Raw genomic sequence first — 17361 nt, 5'->3', positions numbered from 1 at the left:
ACAATTGTCATTTAAAATCATTTTCGCTTTCCATTAAGTGTTCTGAAGAAATAGAGAATAATGTTTGTTAATATTCAGATCTAAATTTATAAGCAGGTAGGTGGAAACAGTTCCTAGTAGAAAAGATTTAAAAGCTGCTATTTAAAAAAAAAACCAATTAAATCCTAATTTTAAAAAAATTTAAAAAGAATAATACAAGGCTTGGAAAATACCGTACCTTTCTGTTCATGTTAGGAAGCTAAGTCATAATCCTGGCTTTTAATTATTTACTGACATCCTTAGGAAATGTTTTTCTCAAGAAGAAAATAAGGATATAGATGATGGTCCCTTCATATGCACAGAGCATAGAGAATATGTAGTATCTTCAGTTTCCGTGTTTGGAGAAGAGAACTCTGTGATACGATGTTTTTGCATTTGCCTTATGTATCTGGTGCATATGAACGAAAAGTCATGCAGCTTTAGCACCTTTTGGAATAAAGCAAAGTTATAAAAGCTGCATTTTAGACTCTGCCATCCAGTAAAAACTTATCTGTAGACTTTTGTGAATTTTTTCCTGGGCTATAACTAAATTCAGTTAGTGGTTTTATACTTCTCAGCTGGTGGGATAAAAGACATTTGATTTAATTACATCATATTAAGTATGGCCCCACCGTAGCTCTTCACACTTGGCCACACTGTGCATGCCGAGTTGGCAGTTGGTAAATACCTGTTCAACAGAATCAATTTTCCATTTAAAGCTCTAATCTCAAATTATATTTTTTGTTTATATTCAAAGTTTAATTTTTATTTGAGCTGGAAAGGATACTTAATGATGTCCATTTTCCTTTGTTTCATTGATAATATCCTAAAGGAAATACATACATACATACCATGTAAATGAGGTTTTAAGCCATGGCCAAATTCTTGGAATATTAAAATCATTCAATACATGAACATAAAGAAAATGTTTAAGTATTTTAAATGCTCTAAAAAAGTAGCCTGAAGACATTTAGTAAGAGTGCCTTGAATCATTGAATTTCTCTTCTATAATTACTTAAGCATTTTAAAGAGTACTGCCAGTCAGTAATAGTTTAAAATAGACAGAATTTTACCCCAACCTTTTCCTGTTTTGTTATTCTATTTAAATATAATTGCATCACTGTTACCTATGTTTAGATCTACTGTTTGTTAAGGATAAGGTCTGACTATAAACCATTCTTTGAGGCAAAAGACTTTTTAGATCTGTTTGATTTTTTTCATATTTAACAAAATTTTTTTAAACTGGGAAATTACTAAATTAACTTTATTAATTTACCTGGAGAACTAATTTTATTAATTTGCCTGAGGAAATACAGGTACCATCTCGATATGAGTGTACTATTTTACAAGACCTAACGATGGTCCTCCCAGTTTGGAATTATTTTATAGCTAAGGTAGAAACCCCAGTTTACCTTTTGGTTTCTCTCACCGGTCCCTACAGTGTACTGCCCTACCCACTTCCTCCGTAGTTCCTTCCTGCTGCGGTCCAGCCTCCAGGACGGGTGAGCCCTAAGGCACCCTTATTCTCTCAACTCTTGTTTTTACTGTCGGTGGACCAGTTGAAGCTATAACTCACCCTAAGGCCCAGGCCATACCTCCCCCTGGCAGTAGGGTGTCACCAAATCTGTCCGTTCTCATAAAACTAACTCCAGAGACAAGACTCAACACCTGCAGGTGGAGTCTTATAAATATTCTTTGGTCTAAAGTTAAACACATTAAGAATAAGCTGATGAATTTCTAGGAAGCAAATACATTTATTTTTTTATAACTTCAATCTTAAGAACACTTTTCCCTCCTTTGAAAATGAACGTCTGGAAATAGGCCCTAAATATGACAAAACTAAGTTCCTATTTCCAGAAAGATAGATTCAGTCCCTATCTAGAGAATTTAAAAATATTTGGACCGGAACCATGTTTCAAGGCCACAAAGAACATCAAGGAAGAATTGTACTTCTCTTCCCTGTACTTTCCTCCCCTCCCCCCCAGCGCGTAGGGGAGGCCCAGTCCGATCACTGAATTCAAAGCAGGAGGTGTGTGATTTCTGGACAGAGTGGAGTCCTAGAAGAGCAGATGATGGCGCTGCCTAAACTGAGTTAAATGGATGTGCCAAGCGTTTCTTCAAGTGGTTATCAAATAAGAGGTCGGGATGATTTCCAGACCGAGGTGGTATGTGCTGGGGCTTGTTCTTCCCAAAATGGCTGCTACAACTTATGGGGACGATGTGAATATTTGGATCAGCATTTGGCTGTAGTTCTGCTTTACATGTATGGAACTCACATTGAAGTTTAATTACAAAAGTGCCTGAGTTAATTCAACAGTTAGGGAATGAGTTTGCATATGATTTGCATGCTTAATGTACTGACACCTGAAATGTCCCCATAACCCCAGCTTCACCCCACTCATGCCCATCCTCAGCCCTACCCCCAGCCTTTGCACCGCAACCCAGGGTGCCCCCAGCTCCTGCCATGTCTGTTCAGGCTGCTGTGAGAGCTGCCTATTGAGCTCGGACCAGGGATACCTCAGCTAAACTAAGACAGGGCTAACGCGAAGCTCTGACGCTTGATTTCAGTTGTCACCTCAGCAAACACTGGATCGAAAGGTCTTTTAACGTCAAACAACTCCTCCTTTTGTATCATCCCACGGAGTTGCGTGCAAACTTCTGTTGTCCTGTTAACAGTGTCACCCGTGACTTAAATGTACAACACCTGTTTGCTGTGTTGTTGTTGCTTTATCGAGGGAGGGGAAGAAGGTGAATGGGGCGGACTAGAGGATTTGCTGGATTTGGGGAGAGCTTTTTAATTAAGAACTCCTAGCTGCATGTTTTCAGAGTTTTAACTATAGGTATTATCACTTAAATTACATTCAGCTTAAATTAACATTCAGCTTCAAAATAGTACTGAAATCCACATTTTCTACATTTTCAATTTCATACTAGTTTTTTTTTTAAGAGCAAATCACAGCCAGTTGAATTAAAGACTGAGAGATGATACAGACCAGATGTTTGAAAGAGAGGGAAAAGAAAAGATCATGATAGGCAGCCAGAGGAAAACTTTCTCCTAAAATTAATTGCAGCCACTTTTTTTTACAAAATGAAAGTTATAAAGAGAAAACTCAAGAATGAGTCAGGGATGGGTCATAAGACAGACAAAAATGCTAAAGTAATTATTCCAGGTAAAGTCTTACCAGTTTCAACAGACAGGAGATAAGAGAACCAAGCCATATGCAAGTAAATTAGCAACTAGAACAAAACTAACACAGAGAATGGCTTAGACTAGGGCGTGAGGTGCTCGAGGGACTCTGGTAGGTCATGTGCTCCAGTGAGAAGCCAATGAGCTTGCAAGATACTAACTGCGCTGCCTGAGCCTGGGAGTGACTCATCTCGAGGAGAAGAGCTTCAGGTTCTCTGCCTCGGTGAAAAGGCCCGTGCAGTCCTGAGGGGCTCTAGAGTTTTCCTCTAGTTTTTCAAAGACAGAAACTTCAGAAAGCAAAGCCTGTGCCTACCACTTCCCAGCGTTAGCAGCCGCAGCATGTGCCACCCAACGTAAGTCCAGACTGCACAGAGAAAATTGGAATGCCAGTCCTCTACCCCAGAACACACGTCCTGTTGAAGCTCTTCCTGGAGACTTGCAGTTTTTAAGCTGTTGGAGTTTCTGATCCTTTCAAAGAATTTAATGAAAGCTGTAGACTTTTTTCTCCCCCAAAACATACACCTACATCCAAAATTTTGCTTTCTTATCCTAGATTCCTTGAAAATCCTCCTTAAGAAACCCTACAGTATCAACCCATTTGCTAGTACTTCTGTAGAACTTGGTCTCTGACCAAGGTTTTACTTGGTTTGGGAGCTCGTGAGACTTATTTACATTCTTCCAACTCCTGAGAAAGGTAATTCGTTAGTTCTACAAGAGCAGCCGAATCCAGATTAAAAGAGAGTGGCTTTGGAAATCTGCCTGTTGTCTAGTTTTTGTTAATGTCCATTTGAGAACAAAGAACTGAATTTCAAGAAATTAGAATCTTTTCCAGGGAAAAAAGTGAGAAATCACCCGTATATAATATCTAAATCAGACCAGAACCCAGAAAAGACCTGCCAACACCGGCCTTTGACTTTATAGATGCTCACACTAAGTCATTATAGTAATAAAACTAGTCGAGGCTAACCTCATGGAAAATGATAGGTGGAAGGATGGAATGTCCCTCTGTCTTAGGTCTGTCTTAGTGGGCGTATGCATTAAATGATACGCCATCATATGTGCATGTGCTTGTATTTGTGAATTAAGATCCTCAAGTACATGCATATTGCACGTATGACCAAACTTGGCATTTAAATGTTTATTATTCATTTGTGCTTAAGGTTTCCTGAGAAAGGTAGCTGAATACATCCAAGACTGTCACGGTGGCATTTTATCAATACAAGTGAATTCAGATGAGGGAAACTAGCCATCCATTCGTAAATTTTTCTTCAAAAATTTTGTTTAGAATCACACTTACACTATCTTTTCTCCAGAGATCTAAAATCATCCCAAGTACATGGTACATGTCATATTTGGAAACTGAAATTCATGGAACTGTGTATTCTGAATGTAAAAGCAATTCAGACTAAAAAGTTCAAATAACCAAGCTTAAAAACAGAAAAGTCTTTCAAAGGTCGTATGTTCTTTTTCTGTTGTAACAGAAAATCATGAATTAGTGCATCATTTATGAATATCTCCATGTTTTATTTTAAAATCACTTAGCTTAGGGTGTCCTTCTAAAAATGGAATAACTTCTTTCACGCCCCAGAAATTAACTCAGCTTTGGGAAATATGATGCTACCACATATGTAAAACCGTAATAAACAGTAAAAGTATTTCTACACATATAATACACCCAAATGCATTTGCCCATTCCAGCACACATGTAAAAGATGAACTCAGGCTAGCTGTAGGGAATGAGCTTTGCCAACTGCTCATATTACCTCTAGAATAAATGTGATTTTCAGACAGGAGACTGGGGAGAACCTTCCATTACCTTGCGACCTCCAAATGAAGCCACAGCCTCAACTCCAGTACAATACTGGCAACACCACCCAGAAAAGCTCATCTTCCAATCGTGTGATTACAAAGCTTTTGTAAGTTACCATAAATTCAGTATTTGGGTACCAGTGGGAATGGAGGGTGTACTTCTGGTTTGTTTACTTTTATATTGAAAATAGACTAAAATGTCCTCGCTTAAAGTGTTCCCTTCTCTTTTTCTTAAAGTAGCCTTTTCTATACAGAGAAAGTCCAAGTAAATAGAGCTTAATAATCCCTTTTAATCTTGTGAATTTAAGGTCTATTTTGCCTTCTTAGACAATTGTATGTTTTAAATGAAATGTGATAAAGAACAATCTTAAAATGGAAATGAATATAAATATAACACAGACATCAACACTCACTCACCAATGATCTCAAAACACTGGGTCTACTACCAGATTTTTTTCATTAGGATTATATTACTCGGTACTTTTTTCTAATAGGAGAGAGAATCAGGCTTAGCTGAGAATCGCAAGAAATATGAACAGGTGAATGTTGAAAAAATACCATAGGTTTGGGGACAGGTGGTTGTCATGACTACAGCAGGAAAAGTAAAATCACCTCTTTTAAAAAGAAATGTTTCAGTTAGGACAAAATTCCCCAATAACTGAAAAGGCAAGGATTTCTCCGAGATTATTTTCCTTAATTTGATTAAGACGTGCGCATTCTGGTTGTCGCATAGCAATTTCGGCCCTTTTTTTCATTTTGTTATCTATCCCTCTTTTGCTGCCTACTTACAGTGGAGCATTGGATTTATTTCAGCAGTAATCTCCCCCAAACTGTGGAACTGAAATGCCTCCTTCCTGCAAAGCTCAAACGCCACACAAACCCTTGAGACTTTCGGAACGCGCTTTGCTTCGGGCCCTTAACCACGCCCTCTGCTCCCTTCTGGGCACGCCCGTCTTCGCGTCGGGCATTCCTGGTCTGCACGCCTGATTCCCAGCCCCCCAGCCCTGTTTTTGCAGCGCGCCGTGTCAGGAAAATAATTATTTTGTGTGTGTGTGTGTGTGTTTTAAGACACAGAGCTCTTTTTTTTTTTAAGACACAGAGCTCTTTCGCTCTCTCGCTTTCTTTTTTTTTCCTGGAAGATTAGGGAGGGAAAAAATGACAAAAGAAAGAAACCCTATTGAAGCTTCAAAAAGTTGAAGAGGAATCAATTGATGGAAAGGCACAACAGACATTTTGCTACAAACTCTTTGCCCCCCCACTTCCCAGTCAGAACTTGGAGAGTGAGTGGCGTTTTGTACCAAGACAGTGTTGAATTAGATCACCTAACAGCAAAAAGATTGGTAATTCCTGGGAGGAGACGTTCTCATCTTTCTCCTACCCCATTCAGCGGCCCCCCACCCAGTGTCGGTTTGCACCAGGAAATGGGCTCTCTCCCTTCTGAAACAACCGAGATGCCATTCCCTCTCCCCCGCAGGCTTCCATCTCGTTCGCATCCCATTCTCAGGTGGATCAGCCACTGGGCGCGCAGCTGTGAATGAAAAGACCCCAAACTGCATCTCTGCTTGAGAGCGGCCTAATGTTAATTACCTACGCAGCCAACTCAGCCCAAATGGGGTGCATGTCGCTTAGCTTCTCAGCTGTCTCATACAACCCTGTAATTATGTAGAGAGTAGCGTGATTTATTTTTGCAGACATTGCTGCCTCAAAAAAAAAAGGGAAAACATTTTTAGATGCCCCCATTTTGCAGTTAAATATGATTTGAAAGATGGCATCTTTAGAAAATGCTGCAGTTTTATTATAAAGAGCAATTTACAGCTCTCAACTGTAGTTAATTCTACAGCATTCTCTCTCTAAAAGCATTTATTTGTTAGGATTAGTTACTGTTAGTTTTTAAAAGTTATTCAACAACTTTCAGCCAGGAAACCAAGCCAGTAGGACTTCCACAGTTTGGTTTTAAATTGCAACTCATATTTATATCCTTTTTTTCATAAATCATTGAATTGTTTTATATTTTAGTATTTAGGTTCCATGCTGATAAAAGAGCTCAGAGGGACAGAATCAACCCAAGACGCCTGTGCAAAAATGCGGGTAAGTTTGCCAAACATTTTTATTTCTAGTTGCTGAAATACTAAATACCGGGTATGGTTACAAATTGCCACTTTTCAAATGACTATTTTCTTCGCCTGCTGAATCACATTGCCTTTACATAAAAAAGGTGTTTGGGCTTTGTTCGTGTTTATACTTGAGCTTTCTCACTGTAGTGTGAGTTGATGTCTGTTGGACGTATGGATGTATTTATGCCACGTTGCATTTACTCTTTAAAGATTTAAAGTTAATTGTATGTACATTGGTCATTCTCCAGATTAAGAGAAAAATGGTCTTTAGTTTATTGCAAGAAAACGGTTTAAGCACCTACCTGCTGGTCTGAGAATATTTACTGTAAAGACCATCAATTAACTAAAAAATTATCAAATGCTCAAGTATTGAGAGCTTATTATATAAAGCTAATATTCCTTATGAGACTTCTCAATTCTGGGGTTTTTTTAGTATAAGAAAAAAAAACAAGTCTGAGTAAATCATGTAAGGGCAGTAAAGGTTGACAAAAATGGCAGTTGTAGATGTCTGTGATCATTGGCCGCTGGATTCCTAGGAGTCTCTATTAGCCAAACCGAATCTTACTCATACTGCACATCCACTGTAGTTGTTTTTTTTTTTTTTTTAATGTGTCCCTTATCCTTGCTTCCTCTATAACAGATGTATAGAGGCTGTGGCCATACCTGACAGTACAGATTAAGAATGGTAGACTCATTCCATATAGCAACTAACCAGAGTCAAATTTAAGATTGTTAGCAAGTGAACCCTAACTCTTATTTGTGGCCATTATACGTTGTTTTATTTTACATGAGCAGTGTCGGGTGGGAAATATTTAAAAATTAAACTAAAACAGTTATGAAGGCAAATATGTAATATCGATTGCTCATGGAAAGCCAAATATGTGTGAATCTTCATGAAATTGAGACCTCCAAATGTGATCGCTGATTTAATATTTGGATCAGTTCAATAGCAGGAAGACTGAAATTAGTTATCCTTCTATTTGATGTAGAGTTATATTGTCAGTGCCAATGAATCTTTTATCCCAGGTACTGTATTTAGATGAAAAAAGCTGTAATATGTGTCAAGAACTCTGTGTTCTGGTTTTGTTGCTGCTTACATTGCCTTGGAAGTCACTCTTAGTCATCATGATAATAACTGCTAATATTTACTGAGTAGTTAAAATATACCAGTCTTCTGTGCTGAGCTGAATGCTTTGCATGTTTATCTCATTTAATCCTACCACAAACCTGGGGTTTAGGGCAGTCCTTACCTCCGTTCTACACTTGAAGAGACTGAGGCTTGGAGAGGTTAAATAACTTTCCCAAGGTCACATAGTGAAGAACTTGCCAATCTGGAACTGGAACACAGGTCTGTCTGACTCCAGAGCCCAAGCGTTTAACTACTACAGTCCCCTGCTTCTCCCGGGCCTCATTTTCTCACTTAGAAAATGAGGACGTTGGACTAGATGCCCCTTAGGGTTCCTCGTTTGTGGTTTTATAATTCTGGGAATCTTGTATTCTAAATGTATATCTGATCTTAATTATGTCACCAATGAACAATAAGAAAATGGGAACATTTTTCAATCATCAAGCCTCATAATAATTTTAGAGCTATTTATGAACACGTCTAAGAAATTAATTTGGCATCTCTGATTTAATACTATTAACTCCGTTATCTGGGTCCAGCTACTTCAATGCTGTAATCAGCAGAAATAGTGCATAGAGTACAGAACACCATTTAAAACCAGATTTGTGATTTGAATTTCAGTCAATTTCTTGAAATTAAGTGGATCTGAAATTCCATTCTGATAACAGGAAAGCCCTTTTAATAGTGTCGGTGGAGAATAATTTAGTTAAATACTTGTCTGTTGCTGAAAATGAAACAGAAAAGGTCGTCTGTTTAGAAGCCATTCTGTTCTTTGGGGTGTTTTTCTGGTTTGCTGCCCTTGGTGTTTACTTGGGTTCGTTTACATGAAAATAGGAACTTTATTGCTTCTTAGGATATCACCAACTCTTATTTCCCATCCTGATTAAATAAGTATCAGTCTTTGGTACAGTAGCTAAAGTTGCACTCACTGCACTCATTAGAGCCTTTCCTAACTAGAAGCACAGGCTTGCTGTTATCCGGGACCATTGTGTTGTGAATTAGAACTCTCACCAACTGAAAATGGTGTGGCTCTCAGCTTGCAGTTAATTTTCAGTTTGAACCTCAAGTTGCTATTTTCTCTGTTTTCAGTATGGTGGCCTTAAAGGCCAAAGTCCCAGAATCATCAAGTCCACCCAGGGAAAATACTTTAGGACATAGATGATCTTAAAAGTTGATATAGAGTAATATCATTAGGCCAAAGTACTGTAGATTAAAGCTTGACCTGGTTTACTCTTTCGGTGGGGGAAAAAAGACCTTTTCAATCCAATGGTATGCGTTTTAATTGAAATTAAAATTTCTTGCCCAGTAAGAAGTAAATCAGTATGGTTCTTGATTCTGAAAAATATTTCCTTAGTGTACTTTGTTAACAAAGATGCCTAAGATTTGGCTCCTGCTCTCACTGACTTCACAGTTCAGTGGAGGAGTCTAACATGTTAACATTTTAGTTCCCCCAGAGAAGTATCACTGTAGAGGGGTTTTCATGTGGCCGGTAGCCTGCAGGAGCATCCTAGATGATTCCCAAAATGACCTGCAGGCAGAGTCTCCTAAAGTCAGTTTATTAGTACCAATAACAGTTAACACTTGAGAGCCATATAGCAGGCCTTGCACACGTGATTATGTGCATTTATTCACTTAATCATGAGGTAAATATTGCTGTTGTCCCCACTTTTCATATGAGGGGACCAGGGCCAACGAAAGTTAAGTAACTTACCCAAGGTTACCCGGCCAGCAAGTGGTACACCCAGGGTTTGAACCGGGGTGATTTACCTTTACCACCAGACTCCAAACCCTAAGCTCTACCACCCCTCTAATGAGCCAGTAGAACATTTATTGTCCTGAGTTTTAAAACAGCTGAAAATGTGGATCATTTATATTGATAAAGAGCTTTAAGAACCCTCAAAGACTCTGTAAAATTAGCCAAATTAAACCATTTAGGTACAGACATACGTAGTAATTTGGAGTACATTCCAATCAGTTAACCTAAATAAAAATTTCAGGAGTGTTTTTATTGCATCCTAAGCAACTATATTTTTTTCCATAATACTTAAACACATGTACTTTGCCCCAGCACAAACCAAACACAATTTCCCCTTTTCGGAAACATTTGGAGTGTTTGGTAGTCACAATCGGTTAATTTCTAAGTTTATCTAAACCTATTATTTATTCATCTCTAAGTTCCCCTCCTGTTCTGAAGCAAAGATAATTCTACACTGATGTCCTGGTGTTTAATTAGACATATATTATTTCAGTCAGAAATAGGCCATCATAAGCTAAGCTGTGTGAGGTGACAGGAATTCACATCATTCTACAATATGGAATCACTTCTGTCTCTGTTCAGGTTAAACCAGCCTTTTCCCTCTTTAACCTAACGATTTTTCTAATAGACTTGACTTGTTAGAACAGTTTTAGGTTAACAGAAAAGTTGAGCATAAAGCACAGAGTTCTTGAATGTATCCTCCCTCCACCACGACCACCCTCACAGTTGCCCTTATTAGTAACATTTGCATTGGTGTGGTACCTTTGTCACAGTTTTTTTTAAATACTTTTTTTTTTAAGATTTTATTTATTTATTTGACAGAGACACAGCGAGAGAGGGGACACAAGCAGGGGGAGTGGGAGAGGGAGAAGCAGGCTTCCTGCGGAGCAGGGAGCCCGATGTGGGGTTCGATCCCAGGACCCTGGGACCATGACCTGAGCTGAAGGCAGACACTTAACGACTGAGCCGACCAGGCGCCCCTATGAACCAATATTCTTATGTTATTAACTAAAGTCTGTGGTTTACATTAGAGTTCATTCTTTGTCTTGTAGTGTTTCGGGTGTTGACAAATGCATAATGTGTATCTCCCCTTACAGTATCACAAAGAATCGGTTCATGTCCTAAACCTCCCCTCTGCTCCACCTGTTCATCTCCTCTCCCCTGCCCTGGCAGCCCCTGACAACCACTGACCTTTTTATTGTTTCTATAGTTTTGCCTTTTCCAGAATGTTATATAGTTGGAATCATACAGTATGTACCCTTTCCAGACTGGCTTCTTTCATTTAGCAATATGCTTTTAAGCTTCCTTCTTCTATGTCTTTTGTGGCTTGACAGCTGAGTAATATTCCCTCGTATGGAAGTACCACAGTTTGTTCATCTGTTTACCTGTTGAAGGCCACCTTGGTTGCCTCTAGGTTTTGCAGTTATGAATAGAGCCGCTATCAACATTTGTATGCAGGTTTTTGTCTTAAGATTTTTTTTTCTCCTGGATCCAAACCCTCTTAAAATTATCTTCTGAATTGTGTTTAGTGAAGAATCAATAGGAACTTACATTAAACCCTGATAATTTTTTTTTAAAGATTTTATTTATTATTTGACAGAGAGAGACACAGCGAGAGAGGGAACACAAGCAGGGAGAGTGGGAGAGGGAGAAGCAGGCTTCCTGCTGAGCAGGGAGCCCGATGCGGGGCTCGATCCCAGGACCCTGGGATCATGACCTGAGTCGAAGGCAGACTCTTAACGACTGAGCCACCCAGGCACCCCAAACCCTAATAATTTTTTTAAGCAAAACTGCAATTTTTGTCTTATCTTTCAGAGTTTTCTACAATAAAACCCTAAGAGATTACATATGTCTTGATATTGAGGCACACTTTTAGGAAGATTGAGTTCTGTGAATTATTTTGCTCTTCAGTAGGACAACTTGGCTGCTTATTTCCTTTACTGTGACAGCTTTATAGACCTTTCTAGTTAAAATTAAAATCTAAAAACATGGTGATGTGTGAGAAGTTGTAAGAGATGTCTGTTTAATCTGAACAGACTCATTTAGTGCTGCCTTTTATGTTACTGGTTGGGTTTTCCAGCTAACTCTGTGCTCAGAGACAGTCTTCATTTTTGAAAGGACTCCTGAGGGGAAGCATTAGTCCTAAGATCCAGAATACGACGCCCCCAAACGTGTTCCCCATAGAACACGGAACCTTCCTTCTGTCACCCCTCATGTCACACTGTACAAGCTCCTGGCTCCTCATGCCCCGTGCCCCTTAGAGGGCAAGAACCATGTATATTGTATCCCCAGGGCCTGCCGCAGCATAGCTTCCTTTTAAGGTGATTTTGATGGTTCAATAAAGTAATGCCTATAGAGAGTCTGCTAGTTCAGTAAAACCTCAAAAACACATTGACCTCTTCTTCCAAACGTTTGAAAAACAAGTAAGTTGATGGATAGATTTGCTTTGGATTATTTCATTTGTTTTCCCTCAACTATAATGCCGGTGTTCCAGTCATTTCCCTGGTTTTCTTTGTTCACAAATATGTAAGAGAGTATTCAAAAACTTGGGCATCCTGCACTCTTATTTCCAGTTTTTAAAGGCCATCACCAAAAGGGAGAGAAAATGATGGGAAACTGTAGTTAAGATGGAAAATGTAATTTTGCAGTTTTGTATTTTGGGAAGGTAACTTGTTCCTCAATTGACTGGGAGATAGCTTGCCTCTTTTAAATAATGTGTCCACAGGACTGAACTTTACAAAGCAATAAAGACGTTGCTTTGGCCTTTCGGTGTTCTCTTTGGTATAAATAACTCCCACTTCAAAGATTCTAAAATGTACAGTGGTTGGTGAAAGGCCAGATGAGGGTCTAGTCCTTTTTGCCTCCCCAGATTTACACATACCCCATCCCCCAGCCCTAAATTTTGCCTCAGGGTATAATTATCACTAATACACAGTAGTCAGTCACTTCTCTAATTAGATATACCATTACAAAACATGTGCTGTACGAGGCGGGCCATTATATTCAACTTAATACTCTGTGAAATCTGACTTTCTCTAAGCCCACAGTTGTTGATTCATATTGTTCACAGGTGTCTGTGTTCAAGGAAATTTCTTTTTCAAAAAAAAGAAAAATATCTGTTTTCAACTACCGTCAGGTAGAAATCTGCCTTCTCGATGCAAGATAATTATTTTAAACTTATTTTTAAAGTCAGGAATAAGCAGATCTTCTGGCAAATTTAGGTTGGGGAATCTTTATTTCCCAAAGGGCTCTGATAGTTCAGATACCACAGTTCAGGTTTCTTGGTGAGTCTGTCCCCTTCACTTGTCTTATTTTTAAACTTTCAATCTAGAGGCAATTCTAAAGTTGAATTTTCAGATATATAGATTTCCAAATAATTGTGCCTTGGTTGAAGTGTGAAAGCTGTCTTTTTTCTGTGCTAGTAAGGAAACAAATTAATGTTGGAGAACGGATTGGAAAGCTGGGAAAAAGATTTTAGAATTAGATGGAAATGTTAAGAAGCCTCTGATCTTAGAAGAGACTCCTGAAACACCCTCACTACTTCACAGCACTAGAAGATGTCATGGGCTGCCTCTGCCTTTAATTCCCACTTGTCTAAGGTCATCTTTGGTTCTTTCCACAACTCCCATCTAGGAGGAATTGTCATTCCCAGAAATCATCTCAGGGACTACTACTTAGGAACCAGGCCGGGGGGAAAAAAATTGTAAACAGCTGTTTTTTTACAACTCTCCATTTGCCCAAGTTTCAGGGAAGAATCAAATATTTCCTCTTTCGCTCCCTCCCAAGTACTGCCCGAGCCAGGTCAGTACAGGTCTAAGCCCACAGATGTGAGCGTGTATTAAAATGACAATACACAGAAAGAAACAGCATTGCTAACTGCCTGCTGCTGAGCTTTGCTTTGTGAGTGTTTTCCTGGGGGTCCTCCCAAAGGAGGACGCAACAGTCCTTTCATCCTATATCGGCTTCACATCCAAGTTCTCTTACTTTTTTGTTTGTTTCTGTTGCTCTTGTTACTGGCTCTTTTCCCATGTAACACCCTCACTACTACACAGATGTCATGGGCCACCTCTGTCTTTAATTCCCACTTTGTCTTAAGCTCAAGCTCTCTTTCTAAACGAATTGAGTCCATTGTCCTCGGTCCAGACGTGTGGCTCTGCTGAACGCTCCCTGTTGCAGCCGCCATTTCACCGCTCTGCTAGCAAGCAGCCCAGAGTGGATTCCATATACTCACCCATCTTGATTTCACTTCTCTCTTTTGCTAGTGGGATGCCATACTTTGGAAAGCAGCTAAGTGAAAGCATCCATCCTCAGAGTAAGAGTAATAGCTAAAATCTATTGGTGCCCACTACATGCTGGGCACTGAACTACATAATCCTCACAGTTCTCCAAAGTAGATGATGTATTAACATACCCATTTTACAGACAAAATAACTAAGACATAGAAATTAAATACCTTTACACACAGTGGAGCCAAGACAGGAATCCAAACATGCGCCTTCTGTGCTCTTGTTCGCTGTAGTGCAGTAGCTTCTGGAGGAAGGAGCTTAGCGGTGGGTCCCTTCATGATTTTAAGATGAACACTCTCTCTCTCTCTCTCTCTCTCTCTCTCTCTCTCTCTCTCTCTCTCTCTCTCACACACACACACACACACACACACTCTGCAGTTGTACTTATGAGCGATGGATTAAACAGGTTGGTATGTTTTTTCACATGTTTACATTTGGCTTTTTAACTAAAGATTATACATTTTTAAAACTTCACATTTTATTATTACAGAAGCAATACACATTCATTGTTATCCAGTTTTAAAATAGAGCTACAGAAAGGAGAAATAAAAGCAATTGTAATTTTGTCACACAGAGATGTTAAACACCTCTCTGTTAACACCTTGTTCATATGTAAGCCTCCAGACTGATTCGTCATGCATTCATAGGCATCCCTTTCCTACAAAGAAATAGAAATATTCAGTGCCTACTGTTTTCTGTTTTCTAATCTATTTTTAACATAACAATATATTTGAAAATGTTTATTCCAGTATATATTCATCTGCAGTATTACTCATAGTGGTTGAACAATATTCCAATCCATAACTGAATCAAACTTACTTAACCAGTTCCCCTTATTGGTCATTAGGTCATTTTGAATCTTTTCAAATTATAACCAGTACTGTGGGCAACATCCCCACAAAAAAGGTTTCTCTTTTTTAAGATCTTTTGCAACTGGTCTGATTATTTGCTTAGAATGAGCCACTAAATGTAGAGTGGCTAGGTCAAAAGTATACACATCTTAGAAACTCTGGTAAAGTATTGCCAAATTGCCTTCCAAAATATTTGTTCCAGTTTACACTCCCAGAAGCAGTACACAAAAATGTGTTGATGTTTGCTTGTCACATCTCTCAAGGGCATGTACTTAATATCTTGGATGTGCTCCTAGTTGAGGGAGAACTGGGGAACTTTTATGAGAAACCATACATCTTCAGCATGACCCCTGGGCTTATCAGCTCTGTCCGATCAACATCTATTCTAGATGTAACTCCAGAATCTATCTTTATGACCTGAACTCTTTATTTTATGTGAAGAAGGTTTTATACTTTCACAGCCCCTGAGAAACTATGGAAGATTAAATAATTCTTGTTATTTGCTCTGAAGACCAAAAGCTGTAACTAAGTGCTAACTAAGGATTTTTGGAAATCATTTGTCAAGTGGAGGATAGTGTGTTTTGATAAATTAACTGCTCTCTGAATTAATGTAGGATGCAGTACAACTGAGTTTACATGCATAGCAGCGGAAAACAGTTCTGACAGTGACTTTCAATCAAAAATCAGCGGTATTTTTAGAGCAGAAGTTCTCAAACTATGGTAGCAGCCGCATCTGGAAATTTGTGATAAATGCAAAATCTTTGCCCCTACCTCACTTACTGTCTTAGTTTGTTCAGGCTGCTGTAATAAAAATACCAGATTACAGGGAGAAATTTATTTCTCATGGTTCTGAAGGCTGGGAAATCCCAAGGTCAAGGCGCTGGTAGATTTGGTGTCGGGTGACGGCCCTCTTCCTGGCTCATTGACGGTCATCTTCACTGTGCCCTCTCACGGTAGAAGAGGCCTCTCTTATAAGCCCACTAATGCCATTCAGAGCTCTATTCTCACAACCCGAGCACCTCCCAAAGGCCCCACCTGCTAAGACGTTGGGCATTAGGACTCAACATAAGAAGTTTGGGAGATCATAGACCTTCAGATCATAGCACTTACTGAATCAGAAACTCTAGGTGTGGAGCCCAACTATCTGTTATTTAATAAGCCTTCCACAGGATTCGAATGCTCACAGATGTTTGAGAACCACTGCCTCGGTCCACTGGGCATTCCTGTTAGGTCTGCTGTGTAGACAGGCTGCCCTGGTAGAGTCATTGAGCCATGGTGCCTGGAAACCAGCCCGGGCCCGAGGAGTAGAGATGGAGGGCACCGCTGTGCGCTGTGCTAGATTCGGCCAGGGTGTATGAGTTACACTTGGCAGTGCAGTAGCCGTGTCCTGTGCCCGAGGAGTCGTTTGAGTGGCTGCCTGCCCACCGTCTGCTCTTGTCACATGGTCTCAGTGAGGCTCTCTATTCACCCAGCCTTCATGTCCAGTTCTCATGACAAGAAAAGCCCTTGAGAGGTCATTTAGCCTCATTCCCCAGCCAAATGAGACTTACCCCTAAGTCATTAGTGACAAATGAGAGTCCAAACTATTTTTAAAGACATCCAGAGGGAAAAACTTCCCAGCTGCCCCTAATAATCCTCCTGCCCTCCTGACAAGTCTTTCCTTCTCATCTCCATGCTTGCAATTTGAACCGGTTTCCTATTACAAAAATGAACACCTAGCCTTTCTCTCCTTGAGGCTGACAAATCACAGAAGTCTGTGAAGCCTTCCCATCCCATAGGAGTCTTCTGGCATATCTCTGATCACATTTGTGGTTCTCCAAGTTCTTCCAAGGCCTTCATGCCTGGCTCTGGGCACCAGGGCTCTCTGAAAAGTTTGCTGGCTCTTCCTGTGTTGAGAGGCTGGTACTGTGGTTCTTTCTTATAAAGCTGGCTTTGTGCTCATTACCATACCTTAATTCATTTGCTCGTTCTCTTAATAATCACAGACTTCAGCAGCTGTTAGATTGAACCCTATGAAATTGCTGATATTCAGCCATTTTTTTTTTGATCCATAAAAATGGCTATGTCATAGGGTTCAACCTAAGACCATGTGCTAGTCATTATGGGGGAGACAAGAAACAAATCAAGAAAGGTGTGGGCCATCTTCAAGGAAGCCCCCCCATAGAGTGAGGGAAACAACCCCAGGACCAGGGCAGTGAACCCCAAGGGAGAGCA

At 39.7% G+C, this 17361-nt stretch overlaps 1 protein-coding gene across 16 annotated transcripts in view; it reads left to right on the top strand.

The window, feature by feature from the left end:
- The window catches only part of ANKS1B (ankyrin repeat and sterile alpha motif domain containing 1B), a 1102644-nt gene that overhangs the window by 1041574 nt on the left and 43709 nt on the right, over positions 1-17361 (top strand). For all 16 annotated transcript variants that reach the window (XM_028121697.2, XM_028121696.1, XM_028121695.2 and 13 more), the window contains 2 exons: positions 4993-5121; positions 7031-7102. In XM_028121697.2, the coding sequence (XP_027977498.1) occupies positions 4993-5121; positions 7031-7102 (201 nt within the window). The remainder of the gene's footprint in view (positions 1-4992; positions 5122-7030; positions 7103-17361) is intronic.

This window comes from Eumetopias jubatus, unplaced genomic scaffold (assembly GCF_037043125.1).
Source record: "Eumetopias jubatus isolate StellerSeaLion01/CBP00866 unplaced genomic scaffold, mEumJub1_p1.0 scaffold_8, whole genome shotgun sequence".
Taxonomy (NCBI): domain Eukaryota; kingdom Metazoa; phylum Chordata; class Mammalia; order Carnivora; family Otariidae; genus Eumetopias; species Eumetopias jubatus.
This window is presented reverse-complemented; position numbering and strand designations above follow the sequence as displayed.